Source organism: Pseudorca crassidens, chromosome 1 (genome assembly GCF_039906515.1).
Source record: "Pseudorca crassidens isolate mPseCra1 chromosome 1, mPseCra1.hap1, whole genome shotgun sequence".
NCBI lineage: Eukaryota > Metazoa > Chordata > Mammalia > Artiodactyla > Delphinidae > Pseudorca > Pseudorca crassidens.
In genome coordinates, this window is record NC_090296.1 from 2199668 (window position 1) to 2222153 (window position 22486).

At 67.6% G+C, this 22486-nt stretch overlaps 1 protein-coding gene across 7 annotated transcripts in view; it reads right to left on the reverse strand.

Annotated features, from left to right (window-relative positions):
• Positions 1-764: 764 nt before the first annotated feature.
• The window catches only part of KIF26A (kinesin family member 26A), a 41837-nt gene continuing 20115 nt past the window's right edge, over positions 765-22486 (reverse strand). For 4 of the 7 annotated variants that reach the window (XM_067715241.1, XM_067715325.1, XM_067715410.1 and 1 more), the window contains 13 exons: positions 20360-20550; positions 14349-14538; positions 9850-10062; positions 9208-9301; positions 8664-8926; positions 8367-8550; positions 8069-8231; positions 7581-7743; positions 4086-6960; positions 2843-3048; positions 2716-2736; positions 2198-2348; positions 765-2002 (listed from right to left, as the gene is read on the reverse strand). In XM_067715241.1, coding sequence (XP_067571342.1) covers positions 1821-2002; positions 2198-2348; positions 2716-2736; positions 2843-3048; positions 4086-6960; positions 7581-7743; positions 8069-8231; positions 8367-8550; positions 8664-8926; positions 9208-9301; positions 9850-10062; positions 14349-14538; positions 20360-20550 — 4896 coding nt within the window. In that variant the 3' untranslated portion in view covers positions 765-1820. Of the gene's footprint in view, positions 2003-2197; positions 2349-2715; positions 2737-2842; positions 3049-4085; positions 6961-7580; positions 7744-8068; positions 8232-8366; positions 8551-8663; positions 8927-9207; positions 9302-9849; positions 10063-10622; positions 14305-14348; positions 14539-20359; positions 20551-22486 lie in introns of those variants that run through there. The other 3 variants (XM_067715646.1, XM_067715566.1, XM_067715723.1) reach the window with 3 other exon arrangements.

Here is a 22486-nt window from a genome sequence, read left to right on the forward strand (position 1 = left end):
CCGGGTGGATGCAGCCCCGGGCAGCCAGGCCACCAAGCAGGGGCCCCGACACTCGCCGCCCGGAGGAGAAGTTCCAGGCGTACGGAGGGGTTTGCAAGAGGCCCGGCTGGCTGGGAGGGGCCTCGAGGTGCCCGCGTGGCTGCCTGCGGTGGGGACACCCAGATGGGGCGGGGGCGGCAGTCAGGGAGCAGCCAGGGCCATCGGGTAGGGCGGCCTGAGCACAGCAGAGAGGGGCGGTGGGGAGGGTGGCTGTGCTGGGTGGGGACCCCCTCCAGCTCAGGGGGTCCTGAACCTTGACGTGCCCGTGGAGTGTCTGCTCGTCTACCTCCTGGAAAGGCAGGTGGGGTCTCCCGCGGGGTCACCATGGCCGCTGCCAGGATTTCCCCAGCTAACATAAGCTCTGGGAAAGGGGCCAGGAGCCCACCAGAAAATGCTGCTTCCCATCAGCCCAGCCCCTGCCCCTGGCTCCCTGCCTCAGGACCCCGAGAGCCGGGCAACTCGAGACGGAGTGGCTGGGGAGGGGGACAGAGAGGAGATGGGGGCTTGCATCCCAGCCTGCAGGAGGACCTCCTCCCGGCCAGTGCCTTCTCGCCTACAACGCTGGTCCCTGCATGGGGATGCTGTAGGGTTTGTGGGCAGAGGGAGGGTCCCCTGCTGACCCCGAAGCCCTCTGACCCCGTGGACGCATCCCTCCAACGTTCCGCAGCGCCCTCGCCCCAGGACCCTCAGAGGACTGCACGCCCAGTGAACTCAGGAGCCGCATGAACAGTGGCTGCATCTTTTATTCACAAATAAAAGCTGTAGCAAGATATTATCTCCACATTTGTACAAACGTTTGGGCAACCCTAGAAAACACGACGACCAGAAAACAGAACCCGCAGTGACGGGAGCGCCCCGCTCGCCGGCGGGCTCACCCCTGGTCTACATTTGGCAAGAAGTGGCTCTGAGGACCCCCGCCCTGCTTGGGGACCCCCAGAAAGAGCCCGGCCGGAGTGACACCTTCCATAGAAAACCATAAAAACATAGACCATTTGTCTTCAAATTCCAACTGCAAATACCTCAGTTATAGGCAAAACGATATAAAAATACGAACCTAACAGAACCTTTACAAAACCCTCCCCCTCCCCCTCCCATTTTTGTGTGTGTTGGTTTGTTTTTTGCTTGTGGTTTTGGTAAGAATTCCTGCCGTGGAAGAAGGCGCCAGGTGCCTTCAGCTCAACCCTTGGGCGCCGCCCTCCCGGTGACCTCAGAACAGAGCAGGTCCTGGGGAGAGGAGGGTCGGCCATCCCCGCCTGGAAGACCCCACCGGCTCGATCTGCGCAGAGAACACACGCAGGCCGAGGTCTGGAGACCACCAAGGCGGGCTCTGCTGAGAGGAAACAGCTAGGAAAGAAAAGCAACCCTGAATCCTAACCCGGAGCCCGGCGAGCCTGGGGCTGTCTTGCTACATGGAACTGCCTGGCTGTAAAGAAGGCGCGATCAGATCAGTCGGGCCGGCGGCCCCAGCGCACCGTCTGCTGGTGTCTCGAGTCCTTAGCACCAAACGCGAAAAGGAGAGAAATCCAGTCCAAGGTTAAAGGCACTTGCGTTGCTGTCTGGGGGCGATAGTCTTCCCGTGTCCTGCTCACTCGCTCCTCCGTCCACGTGCTCGGCCGGCCCCTCCCCTGCCTCACGCTCCATCGCCTCCAAGACCCGCGGGTCCCCACTGGACCCTCCGCATCCTCGTCCCTCCAACCCCCGCCACATCCTCGCTCCGTCCCACGTCCCGTCCTCGAGCCCCCGACACCCCCACCCCCTCCCCCGTGTCCCAGTGCCCAGCCTCAGACGTCCACCTCCTGCGGCCCTGGGGCAGCGGTGGCGGCGGCGACGCTGATGTCGAAGCAGGTGACCATCATGACGCGGGCCTTGCACAGGTTCACGCACTGCTCCAGGGCGGCCGTGGCGCGCTCCAGGGCCGCCAGGTACTCGGCCGACTCGGGCTCCAGCTCCGGGTCCACCTCGACTAGGGATGGACGGCAGACCGCTGGTCAGGCCGGGGTCCCCGCAAGGCCCAGGAAATGCTTCTCTCCCTCCCAGCCTCTGGGTCCCCACCTGGGATGGGGTGAAGTGGCTGGACTGGGGGTGCAGGTGGGGTGCAGAGCCTGGGGTCCTGCACCTGCGCCTCCCAGGGTGTGGGGGGATGAGCGGGGAGACTCACACTGCTCCAGCCAGCGGCCGGGCTCCACCATCAGCCGGCCCTGGGTCTCAGCCAGCTCCTCGCGGAGCGCCTCACGCTTGGCCCACACCTCCTGCAGCCGCTGCTGCCGACGCTCGGCCAGCCGCAACTTCGCACTGACGCACACCGGGCCCTGGGCGGCGGGGACGGTGGCGGGTGGGCTCAGGCACGGAGGACGGCCTGCTCCCAGGGGTTCCGTGAGCCTCGCTCCACCCCCCGGGCCCGAGCAGGCAAACAGCAGGGCCTCAAAGGCAGGCAGGGGGTAGGACCTGGGCCCCTCCTGCCCGAGGGAGCTCACGCCACGTGCTCCCAAAGCAGCCCGTGCCTGTCTGGAACCCGGGCCCAGGACGAGCGGGCACGGCGGTGGGAAGCACGCCCACACCCCGGCGTAACTCCAGGGCATGAGAGCGGTGGCCTCAGGACCCCTCCGGCCCCCCACTCGGCCCACAAGGGCCATCGGGAGATGCCAGGGGTTCAGGGGCGAGCGGGGCCTTTCCTACCTTCTCTGCATTCTGGGAGGGCTGTGGACAAGAGGGCAAGATGAGGTCAGTGAGCTGCCCTGCCATACCCCAGGGGCCCACCCCGCCCTCCCAGGACCACCTGCCCCCGGACTGCCCCAGCCCCGACCTCGGCCGGGTCCTCCCTCGGGGGCAGGCAGTGCCGCTGCAGGCGCTCCACGTCATCAATCTCGTACACCTTGATCTCAAAGGGTTCCTTCAGCGAGCCAGCCAGGGGCAGTGGCAGGTCCACCCACTGGCCGGGGAGGCTGGGCTTGCGGCCCAGGGCAGCAGCATCGGGCAGCGGGGCCGGGATCAGCCGTCGCCGCTGCAGACCTGCAACAGAGAGCCGGGCGCTGGGTGAGCAGAGGCCGGACCCCAGCCCTCAGCCCAAGACCGAGAGGGGCGCCTGGCTGCGGTTCTGACAGGCAGAGCCCACGGGGGCCCTCCCAGTCCTGAAATGCTCAGCCTACGCCGGCCGGAAACCCGGCTGCCCCTGCCTGCCCGGTGGGAGAGATGGGCTCCTGTCCCCCAGCCCCTCCCCAGCCGGCCTGGGACGGCCACACCCTCCCTGCTGGACAGCAGCCTCAGGGTCACACCCGCCTGGCTGCCCCTGCCTGCCCAGTGGAAGAGATGGGCTCCTGTCCCCCAGCCCCTCCCCCAGCCAGCCTGGGACGGCCACACCCTCCCTGCTGGACAGCAGCCTCAGGGTCACACCCGCCAGCCCTGGAGGCAGCCCTCCGACAGCCTAAGGGGCCATGCTGCTTCCTAATCGCAACCGTCTCTACCGCACCGCCTCCGGACAGGCTCCCAAGCCAGGCCCATGCTTGTGGCACCAGCCACATCTCCCAGCACACCCCTCCCTGCTCCCCACGCCGGCCTCCTGCTTTCCCAGCCCACCTTCAGCCAGGGCGTGCCTCCCCCGCCCTCCCGGAGGACAGCAGCCAGTGGCCAAACCCCCCAGCCACACCCAGCATGAGAAACAGGCCCACACTACCCAGGTCCCCAGAGACAGAAGGGCCAGGGGCTGGAGGCAGGAACAGCACAGCAGGGGGCTCCCAGGCAGCTGGGCACCAGCCCCGGGGGGGAACACCAGGCTTGGAGCCCCAGACCCAAGTCCTCTCCCGGCTCCCCCCGCCTCAGCAGGGTGCCCCGTGTGGCCCACCCCTGCCAGCCCGCTCTGAGGGCATGGGGACCAGCCTCAGAGGCAGCGTAGGGACCGGAGAAGGGCACACGCTGGGTGCGTCTACAAACGGTAGTGGCTGCACACACCTACAGCCTGAACAGCCCCAGGCACGTCTGTGAAACCGTTGAGGGCCGCCTACACTGGGATCCGCGAAGGTGGGGCCCTGCAGGGGCTGGGCCACACCCACCTGTGGCCCTCTTCTTGGGGGACTTGAGGCTGCGGGAGCGGGCGCCCGGGGATGCGGCCCCACTGTCGCTCATTGAGTCAGGGGCCGAGGAGGCGCTGCCGGTGGCCTCGCTGTCGCGCATCATGCTCTCGTAGCCGCTGCTGCCGCCGCTGTGGTAGAAGAGGGCCGTGCGGCCCATGGCGGGCGGCAGCTCCCCGCTCAGCACGCTGCTGTTGTCGCTGCCGTGGCCGCTGCTGTAGCGCTGCGGCCGCCGCGGGGCCGTCACCTTGCTGTACGGGGAGGGCAGCACCGGGCCCGCGGGCGGCCGCTCCTCGGACACGTTCACACCGCTGTCGTTGCCGCTGTCCGAGTCGGCCGAGCCCCACAAGGGGCCACTTCGGCCGTGGCCTCCGCCGGCCGCCAGCTCGTTGACACGGCTGTGGGCGGCCCGGAGCGCCTGCTTGGTGCCCATGATGGTGCCCCGGCTGGCCTTGGCCCCAACGCAAGGCACCGCTCGCGGGGCGACCCTGGGGCCCGTCACTGGGCCCCCAGGGGTCCTGCCCGCCACAGGGGCCAGCGGCTTCACCGAAGAACCCAGAGCCCTGGACCCGCCTGCCGCCGGGCTGCGGCCCTTGCCCCCGCTGGTGGGGGGCTTGGGGGCCCCCACGCCCTTGGCCGGGCTGCTCCTACAGGCAGGAGCGGGCCCAGGCGTGGGGCTGGCAGGCGGCACACCCAACCTGGGCATGGCCCGGGCCGGCCTCCCGGGGCCTTCCCTGGCCTTGCTGCTGCCGTGAGCCAGGCCCTCCTCGCACCGCTCCAGAGACCCGTGAGTGGCAGGACGGCACCCTGCCTCTGCCTTGCCAGCCCGGGCCTTCAGGCTGGATGTGGCCCTAGGGATGGAGTGGTCGGCCCGGCCGCCAGGCCTGGCCTCCCCCTCCCCTCGGAGGCAGGTGGCAGCCCCGGCCCAAGCCAGGCTCCCGGCCTGGGGAGGGGCCGGCGCCGGGCTGTTCTTGTGCTCCAGGCTGGACTTGCGCACCGGCGGGGCCGGGGGGGCCGCCCCCCCGCCAGGCCGCGGGCAGAGGTCTCCTTTGGAGGCCACACTCTTCTTGCTGCTGGAAGTGGCCTTTGGGCTGCCCAGGCAGGCCGCTGCCTCGGCCAAGGCGTCCCCGAACGATGTGGAGGGCGTGGTCACACCCAGCGTGGTGGCTCCCCTCCGCAGCAGTGGGATCTGAGCCACGGCCTCTGGCCTGTGGGCTGCCCTGCCCACCTCACAGCCGTCCACCACCCTCCGGGCACAAGCCAGCATCGGGGCCAGGCCGGGGGCCCTGCTGGCAGAGGCCAGGGGCAGCAGGCCACATTCGTCCGCCCGGAGAAGCCAAGGGTCCTCGAAGAGGCCTCCGGGGCCAGGCGGGCCCGGGGCCAGGCGGGGGCAGCCCACACGACCGGCCGCTGAGGTAGTCCTCGGTCTGCGGGGAAGGCTGGAGTGGATGGTTGGTGCTGGGGCGGCCCGCCGTGGGGACGCGGCGTGGGGCTCCCGGCCAGGTCGGCTGGCGGCTGCCGTGGCCTCCTCCGTGGGACGAGGACTCTGGGCGGGGCCGGGACTGTCCGGTCTGTCCTGCTCTGAGAACTGAAAGCTGCTGCCCTCCAAGGAGCCATCCAGGATCGGGGAGCCCAGAGGCTCAGGCCCCGCTGGCGAGCCGGGGCTCAAGGGGTCTGGGCTGGCCCGTGAGGGAGGCCGCGGGGCGGGGCCGAGGCTGTCGGCCGTGCACACGCTGACCTCGCTGAGCCACGAGCTGACGGAGGAGCCGTGGCTGCCGCCAGCCTCGGCCGCCCCGTCCGGAGCCCCACCGGGCGCCTGCGAGGTGTACGCGTCGAACTCGTCGTTAATGCTGCTGATGATGCTGACGGGCCTCGAACCCGAGGCCAGGGCCTGCAGGGAGCAGTCGCTGCTGAGGCTGGCCAGGCTGGAGGGGCGCCCGGGGCCGGCCAGCCCCCCCAGGGACAGCTCCTCCACCAGTGTGAACACCAGCTCGTCCTCGCCGTTGAGCTCCACGGGCTGCTGCAAGGTCACCGTGGTGGTCAGCAGGCCCCGCTCCAGACACTGGCCGCGTGCGGAGGGGCGGGGGCAGCCCTCCTGCCCGCTCATGCCCACGGGGGGTGTCCGTACCACACCCACACCGTCGGCTCCCCCAGGCTCCTCTGGGGCCCCGCCAGCTTCCAGCTGCCGAGGCAGTGGGGGGGCCGGGCTGGGCAGCGGCCTCCTGCCTCTGCCCCCCGTGGCCTTATCCGGCACAGGCAGCTCGGGTCTGGCACTGCCGTCCTCTCTCTGGTCACCACCAGCCTTGGAGGGCTCTGGGGCACCCCGGTGGGTATTTGGGCCGGGGCTGCCGCGAGGCGTGCTGGCGGCCAGTGGGGAGCCCACGGCTTTCCTGGGGGCCGCGGCCTCGGGCAGCGAGGGCTTCCTGCCCCCGCGGGCCGGGCTAGCCTGGGCTCCGCTGGTGCCACCCAGGCCTCCTGGGGGGCCCTCGCTGCCGTGGATGCACTCCAGCCGCTCCTGCAGCTCCGCGAAGGTGCTGCAGCGGAAGTGGTCAGCGTCACGCGGGCCCCGGAAGGGCTGGCGGCGGCTCAGTGCGGGGATGATGGGCACAAAGTCGGGGGGGCCCTCGCTGTCCGTGAGCTCGCGGTCCGACAGCGCCGCCCCCCCCGGCCCCACGTAGATGACGGTGTCGCAGGACTGCTCGCTGCTGGATGAGTAGTCGGGGTCGCCGGGCGAGCTGGGGGCCAGGCGGTCGGGGTCTGGGGCTGCAGAGCGCGGGTGGAAGGGTCGCAGGTGCGGGGGGCGGCGGGCACGGCCTTCCTCGCAGGAGCTGTCCCCACCCGAGGAGCTGGACGCGTACTGGGAACAGAGCAGGCCCACCTGAGCGGCCTCCCCGCCTGCCCCCCCTTCCCCCGCACCCGAGCCGCACACACCACGCTCCAGTGAAGGAAGTGACAGCGCAGCCACCAACCGTGTCCCATCAAGCACTGGACCGGCACGAGAGGTCTCAGGCCGCGAACATAACCGGACCTCCTCAGCCACTTCCAAGGAAGCGCTCAGCCGAGTCACAGGGGGGTGAGAACACGTGCCCTCAGCACATGGCGCGTAAGTGCAAACCCCGGAGTCAGACCCAGCGCACCCCGGGGCGCCCCTAACTCCACCCTCCGGCCCGACGGAGGGCTGCCTGGGGCGTGCCCTGCTGGACCAGGCCTGGGAGGGGTACAGGCAACGGCCATCCCACCAGGCTGCCCTGAGCACACACCTACCCCTGAGCCAGGCAGATAGAGGCCAGACAACCACAGCCCCCGGCGCGAGCAGGTCCGGTTCTGCTTGGGGCGACCTCGAGCCTGGGCCCCGCCGCCTCTGGGCAAGGCCGTGTGGGCACAGCCCTGTGACCCCAGGACGCGGGGCCCCGGCACCCCCACCATGCAGGCAGCGGCCCTGGGGAGAGGGAGGGGCAGGCGGGAGGCGGAGCCAACCTTGACCTTCTTCCTGCGCAGGCGGTGGAGGTGGGCGGCCAGCTGCACGGTGCTGAGCGTCTCGGCGTGGCGGGCGGGCGCATCGGAGACGTGGGCGATCATGGTGGTGCGGCAGCTGGCGGTGGCCAGGGTCTCCTGCAGCAGCATGGTGAGCCTGTGCTCCCTGGGGGCCGGGGAGGGGCGGGGGGCAGGAGCTGAGGGCCCAGGAGGGATGCCGGGTGGGAGGCTGGGCGCGTGGGCTGCCGCAGGGCCTCTCGCTGGACCAGGGCCAGGCCTGGAGCCTCGGGGTCAGGGCTGACCCCCACCTCTGTTCCCCACGCCCTGGGCGCCAGGACCACCCCCCCCCCAGCCCTCGGGCAGCAAGGCCCGTCAGGTGATGGAGGAGCGAAGAACTGAGGGGCTCAGGGACCACAGACAAGCTGGACACGCCTGACGTGGGCTGGCCTGGGTTGGGTCCCCAGGGCCCCGGCCAGGAGCCCACCACTCACCTGTAGGGCACGTGCTTGGCTCCACTGACCAGGGCCAAGATGACGCTGCCCAAAGCCGACAAGGACAGATGTGGCGAGCCCCCGGGGGCCTCCCCACCCCTGCCAGGTGCCCCCTCACAGCTGCCGAAGTCGATGAGGTGCAGGCGGCTGCGGCCTCCAGACACTGAAACCACAGGGCAGGAGGGTGAAGGCTCGGCCGCAGGGCACCCAGACCCTGCCCCGCAGCCCACACCTGGGACAGTCCTGCCGAGAGGGAGGGCGGCCGGACCCACACCACGCAGGCGCCACGGCCACCTACTTCCGCCCCTGCCGCACTTCTCCACACGGTACTGGTACACGTGCAGCGTGAAGAGCATGTGCGAGCCGCCCAGGGCGTCCTCGCCACCGCCGGCCTGGCTGGCACTGCGCGCAGCCAGTGCCGCGTCCAGGTAGAAGGCCGCCTTCTCAGCCGTGGGCGCCCGCAGCTCGCTCTGGTTCTGGAGCTGCAGACAGACGGACAGCGGGGAGGGCGCCTGAGTGGCTCGGGGCCGAGCCGCCACCCCCACGCGGCCCCCAAGCCCGCGGCCCTGCTCCCCGCGCGGCGGCCTCGGCGTACCTGCGCCCCGCAGACGGGGTCCTCCCGCAGGTACACCCCCGGGGACTGGGCGTCCTGCAGGCTGCTGGAGGCCACCTCGGCCAGCAGGTCCCGCAGGCTCTGGTCCCGGCCGCACACCTCCACGGCCGAGACGCGGACGGAGAAGCGGGCGCCCACCCTCTCCTTGCGCTCGTCAATGAGCCTGAAGAGCCAGGAGATGGCGCAGGGCGCGATGCCCAGGCTCTGGGGCGAGCTGTCCTTCCCGATCATGGTGTACGACTTGCCTGGGGCCAGCGTGACAAGCCCTCAGAGCCCAGCAGACCCGGCAGCTGCTTCCCTGGCCCCGCCCGGGGCCCTCAGGCCAACCTGGGGCCGCTGAGACCCCGGGGGCCTCTTCCGACCCACTCCGCGGCTCTACCTTCTAGGGCTACAGGGTTTCAGCTTCCTCTCCACAGCCCCCCGCCCCAGGTGCCCACCTGCTGCCCATATGGGATATGCCCACCCCCCACCCCACCCAGAAATGGCGCCCAGCGACTGCAGAGAGGGGATGGTAAGGGGCATTTACCAAGGCTCACGTGGCCAAAGGAGAAAATGCAGCCATCGGCCCCACTGACCACCGACTGAAGCACGTCGGCCACTGTCCCCGAGCAGACCTCGGCCTGGGGGAGAGGCACAGAGTCAGGCAGCCACCGGCCTCCCGCCACTTCTGTCTCATCACGTACAGACAGTGAGTCCACGAGGTGGCCGGGAGGGCGCCCAAGACCAAGGACACAAAAATCTCCACGTGGACACAAGACACACACGGACCGGACATGGACACACACACACTCACAGCATGAACCAGCCAGACACAGCTGACAGGCACACGCAGTGTGCACGCACACACACAGAAGTCACAGTGCCCTTGCGGCCACGCCGGGCACACACCATGCTGCACGCACGCACGGCACACACGGGACACGTGGAGGAGCATCTCTGGGAAACAAAGCACCACTCGGAAAGCTTCCATGCGGCATGGGCTCTGAAAAACTTGGCCTGAGAACCAGGCCAGGAGCTGGGTGGACACACCACGAGGGCTGGGAGGCCAGCGAGGAAGGGGAAACACAGCCGGCCTCCCCCCCACCCCCACCCCCGCCCACCCCCGCCCAGCCCCGGCTCTGCACGAGAAGGCCCCGCCCCCACCCGAGGCCGCCACTGTCACCCTCACCTGCTCCGAGTCCTGGGGGAAGACGGCATCGAAGGCAAACATCTTGGGAACGGCAGCCGTGGTGGCGTGTCGGGGGCCCGCACAGCCTGGGGGCCCCGTGGCCGGGTCATAGAGGGTCACCTGCTTCTTTCTCGGGTCCACCTTCAGGAAGGACGAGGACTCGGCCAAGCGCTGGGCCCCCTGCGCAGGCCAGATCCGCAGCATGACCTTCACCTGGGGAGGTGGGCAGGGCGGGCATCTGAGCAGCTGCTAAGGACACGGCAGGAGGGGCTTCACGCGAGTCAGGACAGTGGGCCAGGCCCCGGCGTGGGGTCCCCGCCGCAGGAACGCGGCGCCGGCACCCCAGCTCCAGGCCAGAGCGCCTCCCACATGAGGTCAGCCATGCAGGGAGAAAACGAGGGCCAGCGAGAGGAGAGGCTGGCCGGGAACAGAGCGCGTCAGCACAGCGCGGGGGGCACAGGGCGGAGGGAGGGCAGGACAGAGGGAGCAGACTCCAGCTGCCCCAGCGAGCAGAGAGACAGAAGGACGAGGACGGGACCCAGAGCGCACCGCACCTCGATCTGGGGCTCCTCCGCACCCTCTCGCTGACTCCGAGGCAGAGCCAGCACCAAGGGAGCTGAACCCAAAGACAGGCCTCTGAGAGTAGGGTCACCCCACACAGGCCCACCCCAGGCCCGCCAGCTCCCCGCTGGACCAGCCGCCATGGCGACCCACCCCCGGGCCCGCACAGGCTTCAGAACGGGGAGGGAACACACTCAGGTCGACTGTCTCACCCGTGTCACACAGCCTGCCAGGGGGTCTCCTGAAATCCCAAACCCCAAATCTGAGGGCGGAGAGAGAGGGGCAAGCAGATCGGGGCGGCAAGACCCGGCCCAACCAGACAGGAAGGCACAGGCCCCGGCCCCGCCCACAGGGTCCCCTCAGAGCCCCACGCACGCTCCTCCGAAGGCGTGTCCTCCACCCCTGATGCGGAGGACAGGGGCTGCCTCACAGCCGGGGCCTCCCCCACCCCCCAGCTCCCGACCTCGGGCTCCACGCACAGCAAGGGGCAGCCCCGAGGAAAGACAGCCGTGCGCCGCGGCCAGGCAGGCGAGGGGCGCGCGGGCCGCACGAGCAGCTGCCTCCCTGCTGAGGGGAGGGACAAGTGCCCCGCACCCCGGCCCCCCACGTGTCTGTCCAGCCTCACCTCCTCCAGGGAGCCCTTTCCGCCAGCTCCCAGCCCCAAGCCAGAGGCCTTCAGAGCCCTGGGCACATCCTCCCGTGTCCGCACCTCAGGCGGTGGGTGGGCAGGAGTGTGTGGAGTGAAGGAAGGACAAACACGCGGAGGGGGACGGGCCTGACGCCTGCGGCGCCCTCGGGGAGAAACGGGATCTGGTGCTTCTGACCCCAGAGCCGCTCGGAACCCCAAGGACACCTGGGGAGGCTCAAACCCCTTGGACACCTGTGGCAGGACTCCGTGTCAGCAGGACGCCAGAGGCAATCCCACTGGCACAGAACCCGGAAGGAAGAGGGCGGGATGATCCCAGAGGAGACGGGAATCCTGAATCCCCAGGCCAGGGGAGATGGTGGAGAGACAAAGGCTGGGGTGGGGGCCCGGGGTGGGGACAGAGCAGAGCTGGACAGGGCTCGGCTCAGCTCAGGGCCCAACAGGCCACCAGGCAGCCTCTGCCACTGTGAGTCCCCCGAACACAAAAGCAGATACAAGGCTTGCCCGTGCTCCCTAGCCACGTTCATGCCAGCTCCTGGGGCTGGACTACCAGCCCCAACGCCCTCAAGGGAACAGAAAGCTCAGAGGGGAGGGAAGCCAGGAACCAAGATGCAGGAGCCCAGAACAAGTGACACTGCAAACACCCCCAAACCCGCGTGGAGAACAATCACCCTGGGCTGCGCATCTTGGGTGTGGCCAAGGGGGCCCGAGTGCTGACAGGGCAAGCCACCCTGGGGGGGGCCCTCCCAGGAGAAGGCACCAGACTCCGGTTTCCGCTGGAGGACACCGCCCTCCGCTCTCCGGTGAAACCTCCGATTTCTCCAGTACAGTGTAAATCAAATTACCAGCCTCATCTCAGAGCCAATATTTTTCACGGGTTTAATTGTAACTGACAGATACATAACTCCGGCGAAATTGGTTTACCGTGGGTAGTTCGCACGAGGCACCATCTCCGTCCCTTCGGCATGTGGCAAATTGACATGCAAACTCGCACCGCCGTAAGGAGAGGGGGTCCTCCGGGGAGACGCGGAAAGACATACTTTTCTATTGAGCTCCTCCGAACCTGGGCTCCATTAGCCGAGAATCGATTCTCTTATTCCCCGACGACATGAACAAAACTATTTCATTTCCAAACGCCACTGCCAAGCAGATGAAAACGTGCATTTCCCAGTAATTTTGGGCAATTTTTTTTCAGCGTGAACTCCTGGCCGCTTCAGGAGCCAAACGGGTTCTGCGGATTGGAGAGCGTTCCCGGCGGGGAGGGGACATCGCATGCGCCAGCCCCACGCCACGCGCCACCGTCCCAGCTAAATGCCTGGGTCACTGTCTGCGAGAATCCTTTCATTACCGCGGGGAAATGACAGGGTCTTTGCGCCACACAAGCACGTCTCCCCCCTAAATGTTCAGATATTGCAAAGCCCCGCTGAATAGCAGCTAGGTAGGGAAAAAATACATTTTGCATAAAAAGGGGCTTCCACTCCTAAGAGACGGCCCAGGCAGCCCTGGGGGGAGGGGCTGTCTTCTTTAATACCGCAGGATGATGAATTACCTTAAGTGGTACATTAATGTCAGGAATCGAGTGTAATCTAACTTTCTTTCCTCTGACAATATTAAATGTCTTTCAGAAGGCATTTCTAACTATGTGCTCTTCATGCAAATAACATCCAGGGAGCTGGGGAGGGGGCTCTGGGGGGCACGGTGAGAGGACCAGGACGGGCGGCCACGGGCTCCCTGCCGCAGGGGACCAGGGCACAGCGGTGGTCTGCCGGAGAGAGGGGAGGAGCCCCCGCCCTGGAATACTTGGGTGGGGGGCCTGGCCCCAGGGGGACAGGGAGGCCTGCTGGAGCCCCAAGTAACACGGCGGCGGTAAGAAAGCAGGGTCCGCACCACGAGCCTCCCCAACCCTCCAGCCACCCAGCCCCCACCCCAGACGGGCCGAGTGACCAGGCCCAGAGCTGCTTAGAGCCCCCTCCCCACGGCCAGCTCGCGGTGTCCTTCCTCTGGCCCCGGCACTCCCACCGCCCAAGCAGGGCCCAGATTCCCCACTTCAGCAAGCTCCCGGGGGGACACGTCTACCTCCGTCTCAGGGCGTGGTGGTGATGGGGTGAGGGAAGGCTTCCTGGACGTCTGGACACGGGGACTGACCTCCGGGAGGCCGAGCACAGAGGCTACAGCAGGAGGGCCAGGGGGAGGGTGGGGTGGGGGCCTGGGGATCAGCTCGGGCCCGGGCAGGGTGACCCCTGCAGATGCATCAGACCCCTCTGCAGAGCCGTCACTAGGAGCAGAAGCCCCCTGGGGCGTGTCCTAGGCGGCAGGACAGACTGAGTCCAGGGGTGCGTGGAACCCGCCTCCCCAGCTCTGCAGGGGTTGGGCCTCTGGGCACTGGAAAGGCCGGACCCAGTGCCCGGTGGGCAGCCGCCACTCTCGGGGAGGGGCAGAGCGGGCAGAAGGCCAGGGAAACGCGATGGGGTGCACGCTCAGGGTTGGGGTCCTGTGCTCACCCCAGAGCCGTGTGGCCCTGGTGACAGGCCCCACCCTGCTGTGCCTCCAGAGGCACAGAATCCCCCACTAATGTACGCACGCAGAGCCGCACAGGCAGCCCCGACCCAGACCTGGGGGGCCGTCACGGGCAACCCAGATGGGACCGGGACAGAAACCGTCCCAGCCAAAGGCCACAGGAGCCAGGAGGCAGCCAGCCTGTGCCCGGGCGAGGCCTTCTCCACTCGGGGCCTGCGTCCCCACCTGAAGCCAAAGGCCACAGGAGCCAGGAGCAGCCAGCCTGTGCCTGGGCGAGGCCTTCTCCACTCGGGGCCTGCGTCCCCACCTGAAGCTGGGAGCATCCTGACTCAACCGCTCCCCCACTTCTCAGGTCAGGCTGCGGCTGGGCTTTGCCGGGACTCTGGATAGCTGAGGGGTCCCACCCCTGCCCCCTGGACCCCCTGAGGGCAGCACACCAACAAAGACGAGGCAAGGGGGCTCTTGGGGCCAGACCCCACCCCTGAGTCCCGGGAAGCCCTGGCCGTCCCGCCCCACACTGAGACCAGCCCGTGCCCCTGGGACCCTCCCACCCACTCCCTGTAGGCCCACCACAGTCTGCCAGGCTCCCTGCCACCACCTGGAGCCGTCACGGTGGGCCTGGGCCTCCGTCGCCCCATCTGTACACTCACCAGCCTGGTCCAGCCCAGGAGAAGGAAGCATCCCCTCCACCTCCCGCACCCCATCCCGCAGCTGCCCAGACACCCCAGCCTCGTGCCACCCCCCAGGGTCACCCCCAAGTCAGGGCACGGCCTACCTTTCCGACACTGCTGGGGTTGTGCTTGGCCTTGGAGGCGGCCCTGAGCAGGCAGGGGGGCACGGGCGGCGGCCACAGCTGCAGGGCCCCACTGAAGTCCGTGGGGTAGGTGGCGGCTCCTCGGGCGGCGGGGGCCGGCGGCGGGCGGGGCTTCTTGCGCTTGGAGGCCAGGCTGAGCTTCTGGGCAGCCCTGGGGAGGGGAGGGGCGGAGAGGGCAGGGGCGGGAGGCGTGGGGAGGGGAGGGGAAGGGAGGAGAGGCGGTGCGGGTCCTCAGAGCTGTCCTGCCACCCGCCCCACCCTAAATGCGGCTACACGGCCACAGGTCATTCCCCCCCAGCCAAGCAGGGGCCCCCGGGGCTGGGGCCACCATGTCCAGCCACTGGCAGCTCTGCCAGTACAGGCCAGGCGACAGAGGCCCCAGGCAGACACGGGACCCCGGCCCCCCTCCACACCCCGCACTGAGGGCATCCCCTTCCCCCACCCTCTGCCGCCCCAAGTCCCCAACTCAGCAGCTGGGGCGGGACGGCACATGCTGGGGTCCGCCACTCACAGGCTGTGTGACCCACACGTGGTGACTTAGCCTCTCTGTGCCTCGATTTCCCCATCTCTAACATGGGATGACATGACCACCAGACGCCCTCGTGTATAGCCCTGAGGAGCGAACGCATTCAAGGCACCCAGCACAGGTGACACAGACGGGCCTGGGTCCAGGCGGCCCTGGTTCCAGATGGCCCAGGCCTCCGTCAGCCCCCCCACCCCGCCCGCCTTCCCGGTGAAAGGGGCTGGAGGTCAGAGCAGGGCCAACTCAGGGCTGAAAGAAGCTGCCCACCAGGCCTGCAGGCAGCCCCCCGCCGCCCCGCCCAGCTGCCCCTCTCCCAGTCCTGCTGCGCCCGCCCTCCTTCTCCCAAAGACCCCAGGCCCCTGAGTCTCACCTGTGCCCCTCAAAGGGGCCCGACAGGAGGGCCTGCACCCTCTGGGCACACGGCCCCCAGCCCGCCTCCCACTCGGAGCAGCTACCGGCGTTTTGCTTAACTCCTCTCATCTTTCACAGGAGCTGTCTTTTAAGAGACCCCAGGGACGGCTTTCTTCCTAGCGAGGTGTCATCAAGGAAAATAAAAGTAATCTACGGTGCGGGGCGGACCCTTCCTAACTCAGTGGGGCGGCCGGTGCACGCCTGGCGGGGGCGGGGGCCTGTGAGCGGAACCCACGAGCTGCCCGGACAACTCGGGCCGGGGCCCTCAGCCGGAGACGCGGCCCCGATTCCTGCCTGAGCGCATGTGCCCTAAACCCAAAACCGCCTGAACAGAAGTCCCCAAGACGTGGGGGAAGGGCAGCACAGGGACTGCCCGGCACCGGCCTGTCCTGGGAGGCACCGGCTGGGCCCTCGAGGAGACTGGACAGGTCAGCAGACCACCACGGCCGAGGTGTGTCCCCCGCTCCCGTCACAGCTGGCTCCCTGCTCCTCCCTAGGTCGGGCAGGGCCACCCAGGGTCCCCGAGGCTGGGGTGGGGCCACCCTGAACCCCCCAAGGCTCAAGGGGACGTGAAGGCCAGGAGGACGGGTAAGGCGCTGGGGGAGACAGGACATCGGGCTGCAGAGGCCACTCCAGAAGGCAGTGCTCTGCCTGCTGCTCAAGGCCACAGACGGCTCTGCACCCTCTGTGACCCTCTCAGGAACCAGGGTGTCCGGCACAGACCTCAGCCCCCTCCGTCACCCTCAGGTCCCAGCAGCAGAGCACAGGGAGGTGTCCTTCCCCGCTGGACACGCCCAGGTCTCGCCTGGACAGAGGCTGGGCCCGGAGCCATCTGAAGTCCCGCCAGCCCCACGGGGCTGGAACGGTACTGGCTGGGCGTCTCTGCCCCATGGTCTGACCTAACTCGGGGCACCCCCTCCTCCCTCCCTGGCCCTGGGTCAGCCCCCGCAGGGCTGGGAGCTGAGAAGCTGTGCCCAGCCTGCCCAGCCCTCCAGGTCTCTGTTCTTACAGGCTTGCCTCACCGGGCATGACTCAGAGGCCTCGGGACAGCACTGTCTCCTGTGATGAAATCCAGCTCCCTTCAAAACCGGGACAAGCCCGTCAGCCACTGAGCAACTGCACCTCAGCTCACATGGCCTGGGGGTGGTCGCGGGAGGGTCCCAGCCTCTGGGTGCACAGACCTGGTTTCCAGGCAGTGAGGGTGGGGGAGGAAGTGATGCCAGGCTTCACAGAGGCTAAGAGAACACACAGGCACCACACTCAGGACCCCGAACACCCACTGCATTGTTGGGGAGCAGGGTTGGGGTGCGGGGGGCTCAAGGCAGAACCTGCAGGGGGCGGGTGGGCACGTCTGAGTGGTCTGGCTCTAGAGAGGAGACTTGGAAAAGCAGGAACTTCACCTGCACGCACAGCTCTCCTCGTCCTCAGAGGACACCTCCCCCGGGAAGCCTGCCCTGATGCCCCCACACTGGGCTTCCCCAAACCCTGTGCCTGCTGCTACCACGGGAACCATTCCACGCCCTGAGCCACAGGTTCACACGGCTGTGTCCCATCAGGTGGGGGCTCTGGAGGGCAGGGGTTTGCCAAGCCCAGGCCTAGAACACAGGGAAGCTCAGGATGGGGCCCGGAGGGAGGGAAGGAGGGAGGGAGTGAACTAATGAATGAGCGAGGGACCGAGCTCCTCCAACCTCCCTCTGAGCCCCCAGCCCTCTCACCTAATCCCAGAGGCCTTTCCCCAGGCTCACTGGCCCGGGTCATTAATTCACATAAACAGAAAAGAAAATATTTGCCTTTTTACAAAGAAAAATTGTCTCTTCCAAACAAGAAGGTAATTTCACAGGCAGTTGGCCTTGACGGTGAGGTCCTTAATCACCCTGAGGAGACACACGGGCCTGTCTGGATGTGTGTGGGGGTCAGTTACGGCCAACCCAGGGCTTCCTGCCTGGGCCGCCTGGAGGCCGGCAGACCAAGCCACATGCCACATGCCACGCCCCACGCCTGCATCCCCCCTCAGAGCTGCCTGCTAAGGGGGCCTACGCCTCCGAGGACGAGGCCCAAGGTCCTAGCGGCCCTGACCTGGGCCGCTGCTCCCTGCCATGGCCTGCTTGCCTTTTGCACGTCACCTGGGAACTTCACGCTGAGGCTACGAAGCTGCCTCATGCACCCTGCCGGTGACGGACACCTCTCCGTGGGGCCCTCCTGCCCATGCACCTCTGGGCAGCACCCGCTCTGGTTCTGGGCCTCTGCCAGGTGCCACACCTGACGTTCCGTGGCCTGGGCACCTGGGCTGACATTCCGTGGCCTGGGCACCCGGGCTGACGGGAAGGGGGCTCCGCTGAGACTGCAATGGGGCGGCGGGGGTGCCTACGAGTGCAGGGGGCTCCTGTCGCCGAAGGAACCCACCACTCGCCCTGCCCTGCACCTGCCCAGAAGACCCCCAGCAGTTCTTCCCACGCCATCTAGATTCAGGGGTCCAGGAGGTGAGCCCCGGAGAGGCCCAGAAGCGCGGGTAGGAGAGAGCGCTAACGGACGCATCTCGGGGGAGGAAAGGCTGCAGAGACAGGAAGGACGGGGACATCACACAGCGTCCCGAGGACTCGGGAAGGGGGAGTCAAGGTCACCAGAGCCTCCGGAGAAAATGTAATTACTGGCGGCCCGGCCTTTTCAGGACTCTGGTGGGGGCTGGCACGCTGCGCTCTCGGTCACAGCTGTGGCTGCAATGCCCGAGCGACCCACCCAGCCCAGCTGAGGCGTGCAGGGCGCCGGGCCTCACCCCTGTGCCCTACGCCCTGTAACAAGACCCTGGGCACCAAGCCACCCACAGAATCACCCCCACCTTGGCTTGCCCACAGCAGGGTGAGGGGCTCAGAGGTGGTCGGGAAGGCCCGCGGCTAGCATGCCCGCAGGGAGTGCTCAGGGCCGGTGGAGAACCCAGATCCTGACCCCACCCTATCCCGTCTCCACTTGGCAAACACCGGACTCCTACTCAACCCTCAAAGCCTGTGTCCTGCGACACTGCTCGGCTCCTTCAAAGGCTCCGTGCTGCTGTCAAAGGCTGACAGACCCCACCCCGACTACCAGAAACTTCCGAGGGGCAGGGCATGGGCTGGGTGTCAGCTTTGCCCCCCAGATGCCCAGTGAGGGATGCAGGTGGGAGCACGGAACACGCGCTCAGCTCGTGCCCGAGGCCCCCCGGGGTCCAGCAGCTCCTGGTCTTTGGGGACTCTGGACAAGCCCCTTTCCCCTCTGAGCCACAGCCCCACAAAGCAAAGAAGGGCACATACAGCTGAGAGCACCCCCCTCACCCCAACAGTGAAGGGTGCCACAGCCCCAAAGGGCAGAGGGTCTCGGGCCCAAATCAGGCATGAGCTGGAGACGGTGTTCCCATCAGGAACACCCACCCCACAACGTGGCCCAGGACCCTCCGGAAGCCGCTGTGACTGGGGGGATCCAACAGGCTGGAAGTAATGGCAGCCGGCAGTGTCCCCCCCACCCCACCCCCGCCCCATGCCTTGTAAACCAGCCCCCAGTGCTTGTTTCTATGGTAACTTCCCAAGGTCAGTGGAGGCAGCCTAGCTCAGCTGGAGACAAAAGGCGCACCCCTCCTGCGGGCCCTAGGCTGCTAAGGAGCCAGTGTGGCGCCCAGACCCCCGGAGCTGGTCTTCGTCCTCAGAGGGTCTCAGGCTTGAAATCCCCCAGCAAGCATGGCCTGATGGAGCGCGGCCGCTGCCCAAAGCCCAGGGGCAGAGCCTACCCGGGCCAGGACACCTCCCGAGGCCCGCTTTGCCCCTCTCGTCCCCTCCACAGGGCTCCCGGGCCCTCCAGGCAGGCCCCACCTGCCCCGTAGCCAGAGTCCCAGCCGGGCTCTCTGCACCTAGCTGGGGTGGTGAGCCCGCACAGGGCCACGATGCTGTGCTCACCAGCCTGGCGCCCCCCAACACCCCACCGTGTGCCCGCCACTGGGCCAAGCTGACGCGGCGCAGGCTCCTGGGATCAGGGGACCAGATTAGCGCCCGCAGGGGCTGCTAATGGGACAGTGACCCGTGCCGGGCCAGCCATCACCGCTCATTACCACCGGCACATCCTGCGTTCCCCACGCCACAGGGGGAAGCTCGGAACCCAAGGGCATCGCCGGGGGGCGCGCAAGTGGGAGAAGGGACCCCCTGCTCCCACACACCACTCCCCCGCACCCTGCACCTTGCTGACGCAGCGCCCCGGCCTGCCAGGCCTCGTCCACGCTAACCGACGGCCCAGGACCTGGTGTCTGCGGGGCCACGCAAGGCATCCCGGGGACGCGGACGGCCCGGTCGGCCCTGCGCACTGGAGCTCGGGGCTGGGGCGGGGACCCACCTGGTTCCTGCTGCCGGTGGAGCCAGATCTGACAGCAGAGCCGTGAGGGGGTGTGCCAGCAGCCCCCCAGGAGGGGGAGCCCGGTAGGTGGGGTGTGGGTACAGCCGGCCCCCAGGACAGCCTCCTCGGTCACCCAGGGATGCTCCCCCGGGCCCGTTCCACCCCTGTGCTCCCCGACTGCTGGGACAGCTGCCCTGAGACCTGCCTCATCTGCCTCCCCTCCACGGCCACCCTCCCCCTCCCGCCGGCCCTGGCTCAGGGCCGCCCGAGGACATCCACCACCCACAGCTGAGCGTCCTCCCGCTGGGCCAGCGTCCTCTCAGGGCCTCACAGACATCAGCTCGCTGCACCTCTGAGGAAACTGAGGCACAGAGAGGTTACGTGACCTGCCCAGGGTTGCACAGCTCGGAGCGGCAGAGTTCGAACCCTGTCCTTGGCTGTACCCCACCCCCAGGGCGAGAGGCCTCCACTCACACTGCCGTCGATGTGGCGCCCTGAGAGGCCGGACGGACGGAAGGACGGCTGCGAGCTCCCCTTCTGCTCGACTGCCAGCAGCGCAAGGCCACAGATCTCCCCGGGAAGGCCCGCAGGCTGCCAGGCCAGAGGCTGAGGTCCCCAGGCCCCCTCACACTGTCCGCGCCCAAGCTGCCCCCAAGCCAGGCCCCGGGCCTGCCCCAGGAGAACGTACCTGAGGAAGAAGGAGGCTGCGGCTGATGGGCCCGTGGAGGCTCCCGCTGGGATGCCTGGGGCTGGGGTGACCAGGGCCGTGGTGCAGGCCCCGCTGCGGCTCCACGTCTTCGACGCGCCATCAGGGCCCACGGACGGAGGGCCGTCCCGGACCGTGTCTGCCACCGCCACCGCGGCCACCGCTGCTTCAGCCTGGAGGGAAGCAGGGAGCCCGCATGAGGGACAGGCACCCGTCCCTCACCGGGGAGCTGAGGAAGCAGGCCCGTGCACCCCGGAGCCCAGCAAGCTCCCTGGGCCCTGCACGCATGGGACCAGCCGGCTTGGGGAGTGGCTGGAACAGAGGCGGGCACAGACGCCCGCCCAGGGACTGGACTTTCCAGCCCCTCCCCCTTCCAGTTCCACAAACACAGTGACCACAGTGGTCAGGACCGATGGACAGGGACCACCCCCTCACCCCTGGGCCATCTGTCTGGGAGCACCCAGAGGCACGACTGAGAAGGAACCACAATAAAGATTTGTCATGAGCGCTAATTGCCCCATGTGTGATAATGCATTGTCTTCCCATCACCTGAAATACTACTCTGGCATTTCCAACTCATTAGCTAAAATAAACTCTGGAAAGGGAGACAGGCTCGTAGCGAAGCACAAAGGTAATTAAGCGCGCCCCAGGACGGCGCTGGCAGACTTGAGATCCGCCCGCTGTATATTACATTTACGCGCACGTGTCGGGCCCTGGACCCCCAGGCCAGACCTGGTCCTGGAGGAGGATGGACGTCGGCCACCCCAGCCCCATCCCCTTCCCCAAGGCTCCCCAGGCACCACAGCCCGGTCCCTGGGGCTTCTGGCTTCACTTGGCCCTGAGCCCTGTCCAGGGAGTCCTCTGTACCTGGATGAAAGGACAGGGGCCTGTCTGGTGAGCCTGCCTGTGAGGAAGCCAGGGAGCAGCCACACTCCAGGGGGCCTAGCGTCCTCGGGGTCTCCCAAGTGACACGGCCACAAGCCACGTCAGGTGGCACTTCAGCAGAATAAGCCATCATGGGCCCCAGGAGGAATGTTCTGGCAGGAGGTCCCGCCACCTCACAGCAGCATCCCTCCTCACCACGGCAGAGGGTCTCACCCCACCCAGCCCGTGGTCAGCACCAGCTCCCAAAACCCCCCTAGGGACACAGCAGAAACATGTCTGCAAAGGAAGTTCAAAGGGAGCCCCAAACCTTAAGCTGGATGGACGCCAAGCACCCCACCTGGCCCCCCTGCAGCACCCCCAAGGCTGCAAGGACAGGTCAGTGGCAGAGAAGGGCCAACCTGGAATAGTCCAGGCCCTCGCCAGGCACTGTGCTAGCGCACCACACCCTGCCACCTGCCTCGCATCTGCCTATAGGGCAGGAACTCCTATGCATCCCTCAGAACCCAGTCCGGCCAGCCCTCTCCTTCTCCAGGCCACTCCCTGTGCCTTCCGTGGCCTCCCCCAGCCCTCAGACCTCCCCCAGCTTCCCCCAGTCTACGTAGTGCTGCCAAGTCACAGAGAAACAAGGCCAGGCTCAACTGCCCAGCACCCTATTCTCCGATCCCCCAAGCTTGCATGAGCACCTAGTGCATGCCAGGAATCAGGAGGCCCCGGAGGGAGCCTCTACACTTGCCCGGTCTCCTCCACATCCATGGCACCTTGCCTGGCACGTAGCAGGTGTTCAATAAATCTGTCCTCCAGGAGCACAAAGCGTGGCAGGGACACGCGGAGCTCACGGCCAGGAGGTGGGCCCTGTGCCCCAGGGCAAGGGGGGCGCTGCAGGAGCAGAGAGGCACCCGCTCACAGGGAACATTCCACAAGGTGGGGGGGGTCAGCCAGGCCTGGACCTGGATAACGGGAACCGGACGCTGCTTCTCCTCCAGGCAGCTGTGGAGCTCAAGGCAAATGTGAGTGACGCGGGGCAGCCAAGGTCCCCGACAGCCTGGACGCTGCCCACTTCCCCTGCGGCCTTACACGCACGTGACATGCGATGCTCCCTCACCTCAAACGTCAGTCCCTTTTCTGTCACTTCACATACGTGCTCCCCGTGAGAGATCTAAACTCGTTTGTCGAGCAGAGCGGTGGAGGACAGGACTGATGTTAAAAGCTGCGTCACCCACAGGG